The sequence below is a fragment of the Tamandua tetradactyla genome, chromosome 2 (genome assembly GCF_023851605.1).
Source record: "Tamandua tetradactyla isolate mTamTet1 chromosome 2, mTamTet1.pri, whole genome shotgun sequence".
In the NCBI taxonomy this organism is placed as follows: Eukaryota; Metazoa; Chordata; class Mammalia; order Pilosa; family Myrmecophagidae; genus Tamandua; species Tamandua tetradactyla.
In genome coordinates this window covers 12,069,809-12,083,935 of record NC_135328.1, presented here as the reverse complement: position 1 = coordinate 12,083,935, position 14,127 = coordinate 12,069,809, and the positions used below count along the sequence as shown (strand labels likewise).

Sequence of the window (14,127 nt, the reverse complement as noted above, 5' to 3'; positions counted from 1 at the left end):
ATCATCAAAATTGCAGTTAATCCCACATCCAGCCCTAGGCAAACACTGATTTGCTCTAGGTCTCTCTAAATATGTATTCTTTGTACATTTTATACAAATTGAATCATACAATATATAGCCTTCTCCATCCTGCCTCTTTCACTTAGCATAATGTTTATAAAGCTCATTCATGTTGTAACATGAATAAGCATTGGGTACTTTTTATTCCGTTGTGTAGTTGTACCATATTTTGCTTATCTATTTTTCTATTTATCAGTTCACTGACATTTAAATCCTTTGCAACCTTTGGTTATTACGAACAGTGCTGCAATGCAACTCTTTATGTGGGCGTATATTTTCATTTCTCTTGGGCAGATTCCTAGAAGTGAAACGTCTGGTTCATACAGTAAGTACGTGTTTAAAATTTTCAGAAAATGCCAAACTATTCCCAAAAAGCCAAAGAGGCTGTATCTTTTTACACACCCACCAGAAGTGCATGAAGTTTCCACGTTTTTCACATTATTGCCAAAATTTGGTATTGACCATATTTTTTTATTGCAGCCATTCTGTTGGGTGTGAAGTGGTATCTCATTGTGGTTTTACTTTACATTATCCTAATGATTAATGATGTTGGACATGTTTTCATGTGCTTAATTTCCATTCCTATATCTTGTTAGTGAAATGCTATTGAAATATTTAGCCATTTCAAAAAGTGGATTGTTTTTCTTTTTATTGATTTGTAAATTGTTTGTTAATGTATACTGCTTACAAGTTTTTACCAGATACATGATTTTCTCCACATCTGTGGCTGTCTTTTTGTTCTTCTAACAATAGCTTTCATAAAGGAAAATTTTAAAATATTCCTCATCAATTTTTTCTTACATGGATAATGCTTTTGACATCATACTTAAGAGGTCATAGAAATTTCCTCCTATGTTTTCTTTAATGTTTGGCACCTACATTTAGGTCTGTGATGAACCCGAAATCCAATTTTGGTGTTTATTCATTTTGTTATGCTATGGTTTTTGCTTGCCAACATCCATTTGTCCCAGCACTATTTGTTGAACAACAACAACATCAACAAACACCAGACTTTTCCCACTGAATTATCTGGGGATCTTTTTTGAAAATCATTTGGCAATAAAACATAACGATGTATTTCTGGACTCTCAATTCTGTTCCATTAATAAATGTCAAGCATGTGCCAGTATCCCATTGTCTAAATTACCATGGCGTATAGTAAGTTTGGAAATCAGGTATCATAGGTCCTCCAACTTTAATCTTTTTCAAAACTGTTTTGGCTATTCTTTGCATTTCCATAAAAATTTTAGGATCAGCTTATATCAGGTTCTCTCAAAAGAAAAAGTAATGTCAGTAGGAATGTTCTTGTTGTTAGGTCTCAAAGGAGAATTCTAAGAGCAAAAAGAACTCTTGATGCAGAGCCGCCCTCAACCCTCTCCTCAGCATCCTTGGCAGGTCCAAGGATCCAGATATAAAGCTGTTTCAAGCCCCATCCAATCAGAAAACAACACACCACCTAGTGGACACTTCTCACCCCTCCCCCCAGCATCACTGTCCCTTTAAAACGCAACTCCCAGAACAAAGAACTGGAGCCATTTACTCTTTCTTCCTGCTGGCTTCCCAAGCAGGGGCCAATTTCAAGCTCCTACTTGTTTTCTCCCTTTTGTTCTTCCACCTGCTTCCTCCTTGCTTTATTCCCTCAATAAATCTATTAATCTTTGATTTGCTGTCTCATATGGAATCCTTAACAACTCTGCCTAACACCCATGGTTACTCCAAATTTGGTAATTTATGCCTTCTCTTCTTTTCTTGTTCGCAATAAAGTTTTGCCTATTTTATTGATCTTTTCAAAGAACCCATTGATATTTATTCATTTTTATTGGTTTTCTGCTTTGTATTTCATTAATCCCATTTCTAATCTATATTATTCCACTCTTCTGTTTAATTACTCTTAGTCTGATCTTTTTCTACTATTTTATGTTGATGATTACTTCATTGATTTGAGATACTTGTTTTCTGATAAGAGGGTTTAAAGCTATAATGTTCATACTAAGCATTACTTTAGGTGCATCTCATAGATTTTGATATGTTGTATTTTATTTTAGATTAGTTTAAGATATTTTCCAATTTCATTGTGATGTCTTAATTGACCCATGTATTATTCAGATGATTGTTATTTAATTTCCAAATATTTAGTGATTTCCCAGATTTCTTTCTGTTGCTGATTCTAATTTTGTTCTGTTGCAATTGGAGAACATACTTTGCATGATTTCAATCTTTTGCAATTTATTGAGACTTGGGTGTTGTGGTGTGTGGTAGCTGCTGTTTGCTAGTTTTGTTTTGCCCAGCAGAAGTTGCATCTTGGAAAATGTTTCATGGGTGCTTAAAAAGTATGTGGATACTGCAGCCACTGGATGGGGTGTTTTGCACCTGTCAGTTAGACAAAGTTGGTTGATAATATTGTTAAAATCTTGTAAACCTTGCTAATTTTTGTCTAGTTATTTTATCAATTGTTGGAAGTGGGTATAGAGACCTTGGACTATGTTTGTCAATTGTGTATTCTCTTTTCATATATCTCAGGTTTTTTCTTCAGGCATTTTCAGATTGTGTTGTTAGGTATTATACAGTTTATAATTGTGCCTTTCTCATATATTGACATTTTATGATTATAAAATATTACTCTCTGCCTGTATAAAATTTATTGACTTAAAGTCTACTATATCTGAAATTAAAAGACACTCAACCTTTTTTATAATTGCTGTCAAATGCTATATCCTTTTCTTCCTTTTACTTTCAGCCCAATTTTGCCTGTGAATCTAATGTGTGCCTCTGGAAATTACAGTTAAATGGTCTTTTGAAGACTCAATTATGGTGCCAGCTTGGTGACCATATGCTGCAAGGCTGAGTAAATGTTCTCCAAGAGGTGATAAATATCTAAATACCATCCAATATGTGGTTCTGATTCTCCTGTAGCCATGATTCATGAGTTCAGAAATCAAGGTATGGAAATTTTTACTTCTTATCCCCATGACCTTATGCTCTGCTGGTCTAGAAGTCTTAAGTCATAAGAAAGGAATACTTCCTCCAGGAGACATAAATATGGTTTCACTGAACTGGAGGTCAATATTGCCATGGACCACTTTGGTTTCCTCATGCTTCTAATCAAAAGCCAAAGAAAGGATTAACTGTGGTGATTGATCCTGATAACATGGGGGAAATTAGATGGCTACTACACATGGGAAGTTAGGAAGGGTGTTTCAGAATATAAGATATCCCCTTGGGCATCTCAGTTCTACTATGCCCTAGGGTTAAAGTCAATGGAAAAGTCCAAATAACCTAATTCATGAAGGACAAGTAACAGCCAAGACATTCAGTAATAAAGTTTCTGTCACTGATAAAGTGAAGAATCATGACCAGCTAATGTTTCTTTTAAGGGCTAATGAAATATGGAATGGGAAGTAGAAGGAGGTAGTTATGATGATAGGTTATAAACATGTGACCATTTGCAGAAACAAGGACAGTGATCATTATGAATATTTTTCCCTACTTTGTTTATAATTACGTTTGCATATGAGTGTGTTTGTTTCTTTGTATAAAGCAAACATCTTTCTTTTCATTCTTCTCCTATCCTCTTACCATGTAACATTAGTTATATTAATTTACATCATAATAATTATGATGGAGAACAGTGAATATTGTTATCACTCAAGGGATTATTCTCTTTTCTACAAAGCATAGTGAATTTTCAGTTGTACACAGACTACTTGTATCATGTTTAGTGGAAGAAACACTTTGATATTGTCTTTATGTGGAGATAAAGTATGGTTTAATGAGCTGTGAATGGGTGTCACATTGACAAAGGATGGACTGTGATGGTTAATTTTATGTATCAATATCACTAGTTGATAATGTCCAGTTATTTGTTCAAATGCTAGCTTGTTACTGCAAAGCTATTTCATATATGGGATTAGTATCTAAAATCAGTTAACTTTAAGTACAGAAGATTACCCTTAATATGGTTGGGGTTCATGTGATCAATAAGAGGTCTTAACTAAAGCAAAAAAAATGTTTATTTGGAACAAAATTTATATTTTGACTAGTGCATTTCCTAATATGACTTATATGGACAGATTAATCGAACACCATAAGTGCATGGAGCCTTGAATAGGGCATGAGATTTTGTAGGTTTGTCCAGTGTGATGCCTCTATAAATCCCAGAGTGATTTGAACAGTGAATAAAGAAGTATTTGCAAAGTCCCCTTCGGGGAATGGTGAGAAAGGGGGAAAATTCAACTTCCCCATTTGGAGAATTGCTGATATTCTCACAAGCAGTGGGGACAACCAAATCAACAGGCTGAGCCCTCAATCTTGGGGTTTGTCCATATGTAACTTATCCCTGCAAAGGATAATCTAAGCCTACTTAAAACTAGGCCTAAGAATCACCCCCAGAGAACCTCTTTTATTACTCAGATGTGGCCTATCTTTCTCTCAGTCAATTCAACAAGCAAACTCACCACCCTCTCGCTCTCTACATGAGACATGACTCCCAGGGGTATAAACCTCCCTGGCAATGTAGGACAGAAATCCTACAATGAGCTGGGACTCAGCATCAAGAGATTGAGAAAACCTTCTCAACTGAAAGAGGGAAGAGAGAAATGAGACAAAATAAAGCATCAGTGGCTGAGAGATTTCAATCAGAGTGGAGAGGTTATCCTGAAGGTTATTCTTATGCATTATACAGATATCCCCTTTTTAGTTTAAGGTGTATTAGGGAGTCTAGAGGGAAGGGCCTGAAACTGTAGACCTGTGTTCCAGTAGCCCTGTTTCTTGAAGATGATTGTATAATGATAAAGCTTTCACAATGTGACTGTGAGATTGTGAAAACCTTGTGTGATGTTCCTTTTATCTATGGTATGGACAGATGAGTAAAGCATATGGATTAAAAATAAATAAATGATAGGAGGAACAAATAAAGTAAATTGAGTAGTTTGAAATACTAGTGATCAATGAAAGGGAGTGGTAAGGGGTATAGAAAAAATATGGGGAACAAAGGTTAAAATATATTGGTTAGATGGAAATACTAGAGGTCAATGAGAGGGAGGGGTAAGGGGTATGGTATATATGCAGTTTTTCTTTTTTCTTTTTATTTCTTTTTCTGAAGTGATGCAAATGTTATAAGAAATGATCATGGTGATAAATATACAACTATGTGATGATATTGTGAGTTATTGATTATATCCCAAGAATGGAATGTTCATATTTTAAGATTGTTTGTGTTTATATGTTGCTGTGTTTTTTCAATAAAAATATTTTAAAAATTAAAATGAGAGGTCTCAAAAGGGAGAAGTGGGGGTTCTGGAAATTCCAAGGAATACTTCCTCAAGACAACAATGTTCCCTTCCTCAGTTTCCAGCCTAAGGAATAAGAACACAAAATTTCAACCTCCATCTCAACAGAATTTCCAGGATCTGCCCTGCCTTATGGAATTAGGACTGGCCTGTCCTTACCATCATGTGAACCAGTTCCTTAAAAATAAATCTTCTTTTAGGTATATTTATGCCGCTGGAAATTCCTGACTACTTTAGACTCTCTATAGAGCTCAAGAAGTGTGTAGGGCTTTGGAACTCTTTTCAGTGGTGTGATAAGAAGAGAAGGTTTTTGGATAAGGTTGTCAATGTATTGGGAGGAGATCCAACTTGTGCTTACATATTTGAAAAAAAAAATCCTACTGTTTAGCTTCCCAGCAGCTGAAACAAATACTATACAATGAGTTGGCTTTAACAATGGGAATTCATTAGTTCATGGATTTGAGTCTAGGAAAAAGTCCAAAATTGAGATAACAGCAAGGTGACGCTCTCTCCCCAAAGACTTTCATGTTCTAGGGCAGGCTGCCAGGGAACCTTGGTCATTGGTTTTTCTGTCACATGGCAAATACACATAACAGCATCTTCCCTTTTCTCTTCTGGGTTCTGTTGATTTCCAATTTTTGAACGTTCCCTGGAGCTACTTCCTCTGAGTCCACATTCTTTTGCTTATAAAAGTGTCAGAAATTTTGGAATAAAGACCATTTACACCCAATTTGCATCCAGTCTGGGCACCCATTAACTGACAACATCTTCAGTGATCTTAATTACATTTGGGGGCACAGCCGCAGGACCAGAGGTTGGGACTTGAAGTTGCCTTCGGTGGGGGGTATGATTCAATCCCTAATGCCTGCATAAGCAAGTGTCTATCCTAGTTGGGCAGGAATGGGATGGGAAGCTGTGATAAGCAAAATTCTAGGTGGTCCCACAAGACTCCTCACCCCTGCTGTATACACCATCTGCATAAATCCCACACTGCGAATGTGATAAGTTTTACTCCCTTGATTAGGTGGTGTTATGTGGCATACTTGGCTTTAAGAAACTTCAGTTACCCAGTACCCCTGAATCACATGGAACTCCATCCAAGTGTCCTATCACCTGGACTGTCTTATGATTTCTATCAAGCTGTGGAAGACAGTTTGGCGGTTCCTCAAAAAGCTGAATATAGAATTGCCATATGACTCGGCAATACCATTGCTAGGTATCTACTCAAAGGACATAAAGGCAAAGACACAAATGGACATTTGCATACCATAGCAGCATTATTTACAATTGCAAAGAGACGGAAACAGCCAAAATGTCCATCAACAGATGAGTGGCTAAGCAAACTGTGGTATATACATACGATGGGATATTATGTAGCTTTAAGACAGAATAAAGTTATGAAGTATATAACAACATGGATGGACCTTGAGAACATTATGCTGAGAGAGATTAGCCAAAAACAAAAGGACAAATACTGTATGGTCTCACTGATATGACTGACATTAGTGAATGATTTCTACCAAGATTACTGTGTCCCCTGATATGACTGACATTCCTCCAAACACCACTTCCCAACAACCCTGCTACTATTTATATTCCTCTGGACCTTAAGCGATCTTTGAATTTCTTCCAATTCTCTGGTCACTCCAGACCTGCCTACAACTGCTTAACATGACCTTATGACCCGTCAACACTTCTACTGCCCATTCTCATCCCCCAGGTCACCTGACACTCATGCAATCCCTTGCGAGCCCGGTGTTCCCTGACATTTCTGCAGTCCCTTACTGGCCTGTCATCCTGAGACACACAGGTTCCTTCCATATCTCCTAAACCCACAGACACACCTGGAATTCCTTACAATTCACTGATGCCCCCAGACAATCTGTGAATACTATGAAATAAGTTGTGCCTGCCATACACTTGCAGCTCTTTTGAAATCCTCTGTAATCCAGACATTCTTGCAATTCTTTCCTTGACTTTTCTGCCTCACATACTCTTATTCTCAACCTAAGGCCCCCATCCTCCTTACTCTAAAAGGACTCTACCCAAGTCTTCTCTTCTCTCAGATACCCTTGCAACTGCTTCTAAGTCTCCTGCTCACCCTGACCCCTTGTGATTCTTCACCAGTTCCTTGAGCTTTGAGAAATCCAATAGCTCTTTCCAAAGTAACACTTGTAAACCCTAGATGTCCTTGGAAATCTTTCCAAGTGGCCTAGATACTCCTGCAACTCCTTCTTAGTCTCCTATCACTTGCAAAGATGTTCCATGACCCCTACCTACCTCCTATCTACCTGTGTCCTAAAATACTCCTTTCAGTCTCCTCATTCCTTGGAATATTCTATGATGTATGTGTTTGCTGTGGGCAGTTTCTTCAAAAGCTAAACATAAATTTACCATATATCAATCCTCATGCCCCTGGGGATGTATACAGGAGAAATAAGAATATGTCCATTCAAAAACCTATAAATTAATGTTCATAGTGTTAGAAAGAACCCTATACCTGAAGGAGAACAAATGCTCATCTGATTATGAAGAAAAAAATAATTTATTCACGATCTTGCGAGAACTGGCGCCTAATTGAAAAATGGTGGCCAGTTCGCCAAAAAATAGAATGCAGAAACAGTTATACCTGTGCTTAACTTGGAGACCTTTTCCAGTTTCACCACTGATTAGATACTCCAGAGGTTACAGCCTATCCAGATAATCTACCGCCAGTGATTCCCCCTTTGATTATGTTTTACATTTTTAATGACCCTGGCCATTAAGGATTTGGTGCCAGTTCTAAGCTTACATCAGAAACCCTCCCCTTTCCCTGCCTGCATCACCCTTTATGAAAGCTAAACCTAGCTTGAGTCTTACAATAGCAGCTATATTTGCAGTAGCCCAGAATTTAAAATATCCTATATTTCCTTCAGTGGGGAATGGTTAATGAACTGTGGTATATTCCATACCATGGAGTACTGTTTGGCAATAAGAAGGAACACACCTCTGTGAAGGATCTGAGGCCTGGCTTTTGGGAAGGTGTGGCAGCAGAACCAGTGTGGAAGATGCTAGTGGGTGTGATGACAGAAAGCGCCTTCAATTTTAAAAAGTTGCTGGATTAGTGCAAAAACCTGGAACTCAAGGTTTCGGAGGAATTGCTACACACTAGTGAATGGTGATTTTTGAAATATATACATCTGCTCCATAATGACATAAATATTGCAATCTAGCTTTGGGAAAGAACATCATCTGTTATAAAACCTGTCCATTGTGAACCTCATGGAGTTTGACCAGTAGAACAAAGAATCTTTTGGAGAGAATTCCCTGAGATCCTACAGCTATCAATAATCAGTGCTCACCTCTAGTCTGAGATAATCCAGCAAATCATGGAACAACTGAGATACAATGAGGACACTGGTCTTCACCCTGGTCTCTGAAGCATATACCTCCGTATTTGCCAGTGACTTTGCAGCCTTTTCAGACTTCCTGAAGAAGAGAAGGTGAAAGATATATTATAACACAGATGGCACGCTGACCCCACCAAAGGAATGATTATAAGAAAAAAGCCTGTGGCAGGGCCCCTGAATGTTTCCCTTAACAGGTTTATTCCCCATCATAGCATACCCCAGGTCCACTAATCCCCAGTGACAACAATTGGTCAGATTAACCAACTATATAACTTTCCTTAAAAACTAATTCAACATTCTGAGTTCAAGATCCACCTTCAGAATCCTGAATACCCACCAATATAGAAATGTAAATATTTTCTCAATTTATTGGGTGGCTTATAGCACTTCAGCATTACTTCCTGACTATGTGATAAAGTCCATCTATAACATAAGTTTTATTTTGTCCTTAAACATTATGCTAGAGTTGTGTAAACAATTTCCATTTTGTAATATTTAACAATTTATATGGAACCCATCAGTATTATGTGGTTAGTTTCTATTTCCTAGTTACACATAAATATAGCTCTCCTGTTTAATGCAGAACATTGGTGGTCAGCTGTATTTTCCTTGCCCTTCCCTCCCCACACCATCACTCCTGTCTGTATCATTGGTTGACAGTTGTAGTTATCCATGTGGGGTTTGCAAACAACTGCCCAGAAGGTAATATCACAACTGCCGGGTATCCAGATTCACCCTCTTTAGAGAACAGGCTCTCTATTTATTCCTTCATACTGAAATCACTAATATAGAATAATAAAATATAGCTGAGGAACAAAAGACATTCCTTTAATAAACCAGTTTGTTAACTTAAGTTTTATTTCTGATGCCATGAGTCTATTCATTGTTGGAAGTAGACGGCTTGGCGATTTATTTAAGACAGCAATGAGAAGTGTTAAGTTATACCTCCTTTCAGAAGAAGGGAAAAGTAAGTGTGGAGCGCACGATATTGGAAAAGAAGCTGTTAAGATAGGTGATACAATTTGTGCAACTATCCCACAACCTATTGAAAGCTTATATTTATCCTTTGGTTCAAGTTTTGCCTTTTGGAGAAATGCTGAACAAAACAAAGCTTTCATTTTTCATGCCTAAATAAACAAAATTATTTATTGTACCTTTTGGTTAAAACTTCCCCTACTTTATTTATTCTGCATTTTTTTCAATAAATATTTAGTTGAATTCTTGAAAACAATAAGCATCACAGTACTGATGTGTACAACAACCTGGATGGATCTTGTGGGAATTTGTGAAGTGAAAAAAAGTGATTTTTATATCGCTTTACTATCTTACTACATATTTTTAATTTTTTATTGTATAGTACAAAATATATACAATCAAATAAAGAAAAAAGCAATAGTTTTCAAAGCACTCTTCAACAAGTAGTTACAGGCCAGATCCCAGCGTTCGTCATTGGCTACCACACCATCCTCTCAGATTTTTCCTTCTAGCTGCTCCAGAATATAGGAAGCTAGAAGGAATAAATATTTTTTTATCATCACAATTTACTTTTTTCTTTTTTGTGAAAAATAATATATATACAAAAAAGCAATAAATTTTGAAGCACAGCACAACAATTAGTTGTAGAACAGATTTCAGAGTTTGGTATGGGTTGCAATTCCACAATTTTAGATATTTACTTCTAGCTATTCTAAGATACTAGAGACTAAAAGAAATATCAATTTAATGATTCAGCAATCATATTCACTTGTTAAATCCTACCTTTTCTGTATAACTCCGCCATCACCTTTGATCTTTCTATCCTTCTCTGTAGGGGTATTTGGGCTATGGCCATTCTAATTTTTTCAGGTTGGAAGGGGCTGTCAATAATATGGGGTAGGGAGATGGAACTAGATGATCTTCTGGAGAGGCTGGGCCCTCTAGGTTTCTGAACTTATCTGGTCCAGGGATCCTTCTTGAGGTTGTAGTTTTCTGGAAAGTTAGCCTGGTGCATGGAACCCTTGTAGAATATTATATATTTCCCTAGGTGTTCTTTAGGATTGGCTGGAATGGTTCTGGTTGGGGGTTGGCAAGTTATGATAGGCAGCAATGTCTAATGGAAGCTTGTGTAAGACTGACCTCCAGAGTAGCCTCTCAATTCCCTTTGAACTTTCCCAGCCACCAATACTTTATTAATTACACTTCTTTTTCCCCTTTTGGTCAGGATGGAATTGTTGATCCAATGGTGCCAGGGCCAGACTCATCCCTAGGAGTCATCTCCCACATCACCACAGAGACTTTCATCCCTGGAAAGCAATTTTTCCAGGGGGAGGACAATTATTTCACCTGTCAAGTTGGCTTAGATAGAGAGTGAGGTCACATCTGAGCAACAAAAGAGGTCCTCCAGAAGTAACTCTGAGGCATACCTATAGGTAGGCTAAGCTTCTCTGCTACCTACATAAGCTTCACAAGAGTGAGCCTCAATATCAAGAACTTGGCCTGTTGATTTGAGTGTCCGTAATGTTTCACAGAGTATAAGAAAATTCCCTGATGGTAAAGTTTAATAGTTTCATGTTTTTATCCTATCCCCCAAGGGACATTGCAAATACTTTTTGATTATCTGCTTAATATAGTCTGCATTGTATCCAATCATTACATTAAGCTATATAGGATTAAAGGCCCTCATTATTCTTCTGGGCTCCGTGTTTCAATTGTTCAAATGAGCTATACATATAGATTGAGTCAGATTATGTGCTACAGAAAATTTAGGTTCCAGAAAAATTAAACCTTTCTTCCTCTGGTCTCAAAGAGTAGGTGCAGTTCTGAAATAGAGACAATGTTTTCCTTATTCCTGTGTTTTGAATTACCTTAATCCCGACCTGTTCGGTTTTGTTCTTATCTCTAAATACCAAGTTATAGATATATAAAACAGCCTCTCAAAATTCAGAAATAATAATTATCACTCCAGACTAAATATGTCTGCTATAAGAGCTTACAATTTAGGCCCCTGTTTTCTTATAAGCATTTCTAAAGGAGACCATACAATAATTGTTCTTTCATTTTGGCTTTTTTTTTTCTTGCCTCACCAAATGTCCCACATGTTCATTCACATCATTGCATGCCTCATGACTTCGTTCCTTTTTGTAGCAGCACAATAACTGATCATATGTTTGCCAATCTACTTCTCAGTCAGTGCATCCTTCAGCTACCTGCACTCATTATGCATCATGCATAATGCCCAAAGTCCACAGTCTATCAACACTCTCAATTTTGGATTATTTCATTGTTCCCAAGAGAAAGATAATCAAAAAAAAAACCTTCACCAAATAAGAAATCTCAGACTCCCCTTAACTATTGTCCCTCCCCTCATTATTGACCTCTGCTGTTGCTGTAATACTGCTGTTTTCTTTTAAATATAGCCCATAGCATGCAATTGCAGTTTTCCCCCATACCCTGAACTTAAACACTTTGTACATGAATCATACCTTTGAAGTAGTTCTTGCAAGAATTAATTTATATTTCTAGTGTCAAACAATGGGACACAAAAGTCTATACAACCCCTTTCAATCTTGTTCACCTTCAATATGGTTATATTACTTATAGACCCAGTAGAGAACTGCCTTCAATTCTATCTATTCCCGTACATTTGAGCTCAACCTCATTAACTAACCATTCACCCATATCTAGATTTTATGTATCTCTCATTCCCTTTATTCTGTATTATAAGTCTCTGATTTTATCTTTACCATGGCCATAAAAATGGAGTCATACAGTATCTATCCTTTTGCGTCTGGCTTATTTCACTCTGCATTATACTCTCAAGGCTCACCTATCTTGTCATGTGCTTCGGATGTCATTTCGTCTTACTGCTGCATAATATTTCATTGTATGTATATATCACATTTTGTTAGTCCACTCGTCTGCTGATGGGCATTTGGATTGTTTCCATCTTTTGACGATTGTGAATAATGTTGCTATGAACATCGGTGGGCAAATGTCTGTTTCTGTCACTACTTTCAGTTCTTCTGGGCATATACCAAGTAGTGCTGTTGCTGGGTCATAGGGCAACTCAATATTCAGTTTCCTAAGTAACTGTCATACTGTCTTCCATAGTGGCTATACCATTATACATTCCCATTAGCAGTGCAAAAGTGTCCCAATTTCTCCACATCCTCTCTAACATTTATAGTTTCCTGTTTGTTAATAGCAGCCACTCTTATAGGTGTGAGGTGATATCTCATTGTAGTCTTGATCTGCATTTCCCTTATAGCTAATGAAAATGAGCACTTCTTCATGTGCTTTTGATCCACCTGTATTTGTTCTTCAGGAAAATGCCTATTCATATCTTTAGTCCATTTTATAATTGGGTTGTTTGTTCTTTTGTTGTTGAGTTGTATGATTTCTTTATGTATACAAGATATCAAACCTTTGTCCGATATGTGATTTCCAAATAGTTTCTCCCATTGAGTTGGCTGCCTGTTCCCTTTATGGCAAAGTCTTTTGAGGTGCAGAAGCATTTGATTTTGAGGAGTTCTCATTTATCTATTTTTTCTTTTGTTGCTTGTGCTTTGGGTGTAAAGTTTAGCAAGCTATCTCCTATTCTAGGTCTTCAAGATGTTTCCCTACCTTTTCTTCTAAAAGCTTTATGGTGCCAGTTCTTATATTTAGGTGTTTGATCCACTTTGAGTTAATGTTTGTATAGGGTGTAAGGTAAGATTCCTCTTTCCTTCTTTTGGCTATTGATATCCAGTTCTCCCATGCCCATTTATTGAAAAGATGATTTTGTCCCAGTTCAATGGATTTGGGGCCTTGTCAAAAATCAGTTGACTAAAGATTTGGTGGTCCATTTTTGCACTCTCAAATCTATTCTATTGGTCAATACTTCTATCTTTGTGCCAGTACCATGCTGTTTTGACCACTGTGGTTTTATAATAAGTTTTAAGGACAGGAAGTGTTAATTTTCCCACTTCATTCTTCCTTTTTAGGATGCTTTTAGCTATTTGGAGTGTCTTTCCTTTCCAGATGAATTTGATAACTAGCTTTTCCAAGTCTTCAAAGTAGGTTGCTGAAATTTTAATTGGTACTATGTTGAATCTGTAGATAAGTTTGGGAAGAATTGATGTCTTAACTATAATTAACCTCCCTTCCATGAGCAGGAATGTCTTTCCACTTATTTGCATCTTCTTTGATTTCGTTTAGCAATGTTATGTAGTTTTCACGTACAAGTCTTTTACATCCTTAGTTAAGTTCATTCCTAAGTCCTGATTCTTTTAATTGCTATTTTGAATGGAATGTTTTCTTTAAGTGAATCCTCAGTTAGGCAATTGCTTGCGTATAGAAATGCTACTGATTTTTGCACATTGATTTTATAGCCCACCACCTTGCTAAATTTGTTTATTAGTTCAAGTAAATTT

General features: G+C 37.0%; 1 protein-coding gene across 1 annotated transcript in view; it reads right to left on the bottom strand.

Annotated features, from left to right (window-relative positions):
• LOC143666105 (F-box/WD repeat-containing protein 12-like) overlaps positions 1-14,127 on the bottom strand; it is a 109,033-nt gene that overhangs the window by 1,252 nt on the left and 93,654 nt on the right. The window contains exon 10 of the mRNA XM_077139592.1: positions 8,690-8,816. Within this exon, the coding sequence (XP_076995707.1) occupies positions 8,690-8,816 (127 nt within the window). The remainder of the gene's footprint in view (positions 1-8,689; positions 8,817-14,127) is intronic.